The following is a 4,787-nucleotide window of genomic DNA, read 5'->3' on the forward strand; positions in this document are numbered from 1 at the left end:
CCGGGCCGGCGCACAGCCGTTGCCCCATCACCATGGTGCCTCGCCTTCCCTCCTCCGGCCGATGATCTGCCACCCCGGCAGAAGCCGCTACTGCTGCCGGGAAGCCGGGTTGAGTGGTGGCATGTGCCTGGCTCGGTCGCCGTTTGCTGCAGTGAGGTGGCGGCGAGATGCGGTCCCAGCCGAGCAGCCGGCTGCCCCCGGCAGAGGAGCGATGCCTCCTTCCACTCCCAGCGGTAATTTGGGGCGGGTTCCCCTGCCGCTCCCAGGAAACAGCGGGCCGGCAAGGGCAGGCAGCGCCAGTGACGTTGCCGGCATCAGCGTGGTGAGATGGCCCAGCAGCTCATCTGGTAGGGCGATAGCGGTGCCTCCGGGCGGCTGCACTGGGACCCAGGCTGGGGGCATGGCAGGGGGGTGTGAGCTCGCGTGTCCTTCCCCCGGCAGGATCATGCGCCCGGATGATGCCAACGTTGCGGGGAACGTCCACGGGGGAACCATCCTGAAGATGATCGAGGAGGCTGGAGCCATCATCAGCACCCGCCACTGCAACTCCCAGGCCGGGGTGAGTAGGCGCCGGAGTGCCCGCCAGGCTCCGGCTTGGCGACTCTCCAACCCCCCCGCCGCCCCTCACGGATCTGCTGGGAGCAGGGGGTCCCCCAGGACCGCTGGGCATCCCTGGGGGCCTCCCCACACATCCCCCTGCACCGGAAGCGCTTGCTCCTGCATGCAAACCACTGGTGGCTCTGGCTGCTGCCGGAGCATGGCCCTGGTAGCTGGAAGCATCCTGCTGAAATTGTGTTTTACGAGCAGAAACATTATTACGCTGCTGTCAATGTTTTAACTCCCGCAAAGGGCAAGTCAGAGGCGGCCCCGGTGTCAGTTATGGGTGGGGAAGGAAGCACAGCTGCCGGCTGATAATGCGGAGGTTGGAGTGCTGGAGCCACGTGCAGCATGGGCCGGCCCCGGGGAGCTGCCGGCTGTGGTCCTGCACGGCGTGGCTGCGGTCACCACCCTCGCTGTCTCGCCGTCCCCAGGAGCCCTGTGTGGCTGCGCTGGCGCGGGTGGAGCGGACGGACTTCCTCTCCCCGGTGTGCATTGGCGAGGTGGCCAACGTCAGTGCCGAGATCACCTACACCTCCCGGCACACCGTGGAGGTCCAGGTCAACGTCATGTCTGAAAACATTTTAACAGGTGGGTGGCTTCCGGCAGCCCTGTCCCAAAACTCCAAGAATAACCCTGATAAGGCGAGAGCTCGTGGCGTTGACCCCCATCCTCTGCCCACTGTTGCCAGCAGCATCGGGCAGAGGGGAGATCTTGCCTTTTTATTGAGAGTGGCGGGAAGGAAGCACAGCTGCCGGCTGATAATGCGGAGGTTGGAGTGCTGGAGCCACGTGCAGCATGGGCCGGCCCCGGGGAGCTGCCGGCTGTGGTCCTGCACGGCGTGGCTGCGGTCACCACCCTCGCTGTCTCGCCGTCCCCAGGAGCCCTGTGTGGCTGCGCTGGCGCGGGTGGAGCGGACGGACTTCCTCTCCCCGGTGTGCATTGGCGAGGTGGCCAACGTCAGTGCCGAGATCACCTACACCTCCCGGCACTCCGTGGAGGTCCAGGTCAACGTCATGTCTGAAAACATTTTAACAGGTGGGTGGCTTCCGGCAGCCCTGTCCCAAAACTCCAGGAATAACCCTGATAAGGCGAGAGCTCGTGGCGTTGACCCCATCCTCTGCCCACTGTTGCCAGCAGCATCGGGCAGAGGGGAGATCTTGCCTTTTTATTGAGAGTGCTGGGAGCAGCAGGGAGGGTCGGCGCTGGGAAGGGAAGCCAAGCAGGCTCCCTGGGGATTACGGCTCCATTGCTCATTTTTAGCGAAGAACGGAAACATCCGCCATTAGCTCCTCCTGCCTAATTTGCTGCCCGTGGCTGCCTTTGGCCTGAAAAAGGCCCTTTTCCTGCTGTTGCTGTGGCAACTGGCTCCGCTTGCCGGGACGCCTTCCCAAAAGCGCATTGTCACATCCGCTCCGAGCCAAAGCCCGGCAGGAGCCAGCAGGGCAGGGGGCTGCCTGGTGCCGGCAGCATTGCCAGCGTGCAGCCAACCCCGGACTGCAGCACCGCCGGTGGCAAACGCGCCTTGGTTGGCATTGGTGCGGTCACCCTCTGCCCCCCTCTTCTCCAGGGGCGAAGAAGGTGACGAACAAGGCGACGCTGTGGTATGTGCCGCTGTCCCTGAAGAATGTGAACAAGGTCCTTGAGGTTCCTCCCATCCAGGTAGGATGGCTTGCTTTGCTCCCTGAAAACCGGAGCTCGCCCTCTCTGGGGGAACGGTGCTAACCTGGCCCTGTCAGCATCCCCGGCTGCGCCGGTGCCTTTGCCGACCCTGTTCTTACCAGCCTTTCCTTCCAGTACACAAGAAAGGAGCAGGAGGATGAGGGGAAGAAGCGTTACGAGGAGCAAAAGCTGGATCGGCTGGAAACTAAGCAGAGAAACGGCGACTTGATCTTCCCTGTCATCAACCCAGGTAACGTGGGCAGTGCGTGACCTGCGGAAACGTCCCAGCAGCGCTGGGAGGCCGAACTGGTCCCCGAGGCAACTCCAGCCGTCCCCGGGCACCTGTGGCTGTGAGCGCGCACTCTGAAACACTGCATTGGGGATGGGGATGGGATTTTGGAGCCACAGTGCGTGAGTGGAGGGGGAGTCGGGTGGGTACCTGTGATCCCCTGCTGGGGCTGGTGGGTGGGATGCCCTCTTCCGAAACACGGTTCCTGCCACCACTCCTTGCATCCCTTGTGCATTCCTGAGCAGTGGGAGCTAGTTTTGCTCAGCACAGGGTAAACGCAAATGTTGGGCGAGGGTTTTGCACACTCTGCAGCTGCAGCCCCTCTCTGGAAGTCAGTTTTTCGGAAGAAGTTTATCGGCCACTGTTTGAAGGGGAGGATGAGCTACGGGGAGGAGCTGGGGTCATGCTCTCCCTGGGGGATTGCTGGGGATCTCTTTCCTACCGAAAGTGTTGCCCCGGCTTCTGGAAACACGGTGGCGGTGCTGATGGCGAGCCAAAGGCGCGAGTGGCTGGTGGCCTCCAGGACTAGCCGTGGTCCTCGGGTAGAGGCAGAGAGGTGGCGCGCGGGAATCATCGGGGGGTGTTGTGGGATGAAAGTTGCTCAAATGCTTTTTTCCCCTCTGTTCTCCCTGCTCACAGATAGACAGACGAAAGGTAAGGCTCCGCGGGTGCTGCTGCGCGGGTATCCTCCCTGAGGAGGTGATGCCTGGTTTTTCCTGTGCTAAGCACCTTTAGCATCTCTCATTAGATGGAAAACTAAAACGCTCCCTGAGAGCGGTTTTCCTCTGCTGGCAGTTGGAAGGTGCGATTTCTGTCACCTGGATTTAGTGGCAAGTCAGATGTCACCAGCATGTGCCATGGCTGGGGGACGTGGGGGCAGAGGTCTTCACGCCGGGGGGAAGCGTGGTCCTTTGGAGACACCGCTAAGCGGCAGGTTCGGGGAGATTCGGCTGTGGCTGGTGACCTGAGGAGGGAAAGTGTACAGCCATGTGTCCATCCAGTTCACTCCCATTTGCTTTCGGGCTCTTTGAAAGCTTTAAAAGAAGAAATGAGCTGAGCTGGAATAAAATTGATGAGTGGGCATTAGAGGGAGGTGGCAGCCCGTCAGGTGGTGAATGGCCTCTGCTCTCAGGACTTCTCGGGCCAATCTAAACACTGGCTTGAACATACTTCAGCTTTGCACACGCCAGCCCCACATTTTCTTCCTTCACATGGCTTAAGACAGGGGCGTACGGCGGTGTACGGGTGCTGGCCGAGCAGCTCTGATCTCCGCTTTGCTCTCCTTCTCTAACCAGAGCCGCACACCGTTGGCTACAGCCAGTCCAGCCTGATCCACCTGGTGGGACCGTCAGACTGCACGCTGCTGGGCTTCGTGCACGGAGGTGAGTGAGTGCTGCCCTGTTCAACAGCTGGGTTGTTTTTTCCCCGGAGCAGAAGCACTGTTTGAGAGCAACTCGTGCATCTCGGTGTTTTCGGGAGGTGGGCTCTGCCTCTGAAGGCACACAGGCCCATTTCCACAGTCTGTAAGGTTCAGTGTTGCTTCAGCTGAGACAAAAGCTTCGTCTTTTTCTATGCTTAAAAAAGGCTCCGAAAACTGACATACTCAAACTGTAAATCCTACAATTTTGTCATTGTCTCTTAAATTGCAAATCTCAGATTATAAACACCCAGCGTACAATGACTGCAATTTGCTGGAGCAATTTCGTCTTGGCTGGCAGTGCCCATCGCCTGCCGGTCGGGCAGGGCAGGGCGGACGCGTGCAGCGTGAGCCCGGGGAGATGCGCGTTTGCCAAGGGCTGGGATGCCGCTGGATGCCACTCCTCATCTAATTGCGTCCTTAAAGAAAAAACAAAACAATGTGGCTCAGAGCTCTTTCCAAGCAGGAGGTTTGGGGGACTGATGTTGCCTTGCAAGGCTGAGGTTTGCTCAGAGAAATTCGGGAGAGCCAGAGCTTAAGCCCAGGTCTGCGAGGATGTCACCCTGATGGTACTCTTGACAGCAGGCTTTATGCTGGTACTGGGGGTTTCCTGCAGCTGGCATTCAGTCTCTGGTCTGACTCCTCAGCGTAGCTTTGGTCGTGCAAAGGCCTTACTGACCTACCCGTGGTTTTTCCCAAATCCCACCGGCTTCCCTGAGACAGGACCCTCTACCTCTGCCCCCCAGGTGTCACCATGAAGCTCATGGATGAGGTTGCCGGGATTGTGGCCGCCCGCCACTGGAAGACAAAAATATTCACCGA

At 60.0% G+C, this 4,787-nt stretch overlaps 1 protein-coding gene across 1 annotated transcript in view; it reads left to right on the forward strand.

Moving 5' to 3' along the window:
• The first annotated feature begins 32 nt into the window (after positions 1-32).
• Positions 33-4,787, forward strand: part of ACOT7 (acyl-CoA thioesterase 7) — a 6,942-nt gene continuing 2,187 nt past the window's right edge. The window contains exons 1-6 of the mRNA XM_019470746.1: positions 33-559; positions 1,479-1,635; positions 2,168-2,259; positions 2,395-2,509; positions 3,844-3,930; positions 4,712-4,737. Of these exons, the coding sequence (XP_019326291.1) occupies positions 62-559; positions 1,479-1,635; positions 2,168-2,259; positions 2,395-2,509; positions 3,844-3,930; positions 4,712-4,737 (975 nt within the window). The 5' untranslated portion in view covers positions 33-61. The remainder of the gene's footprint in view (positions 560-1,478; positions 1,636-2,167; positions 2,260-2,394; positions 2,510-3,843; positions 3,931-4,711; positions 4,738-4,787) is intronic.

The sequence above is a fragment of the Aptenodytes forsteri genome, unplaced genomic scaffold (assembly GCF_000699145.1).
Source record: "Aptenodytes forsteri isolate BGI_AS27 unplaced genomic scaffold, ASM69914v1 Scaffold16, whole genome shotgun sequence".
Classification (NCBI taxonomy): domain Eukaryota; kingdom Metazoa; phylum Chordata; class Aves; order Sphenisciformes; family Spheniscidae; genus Aptenodytes; species Aptenodytes forsteri.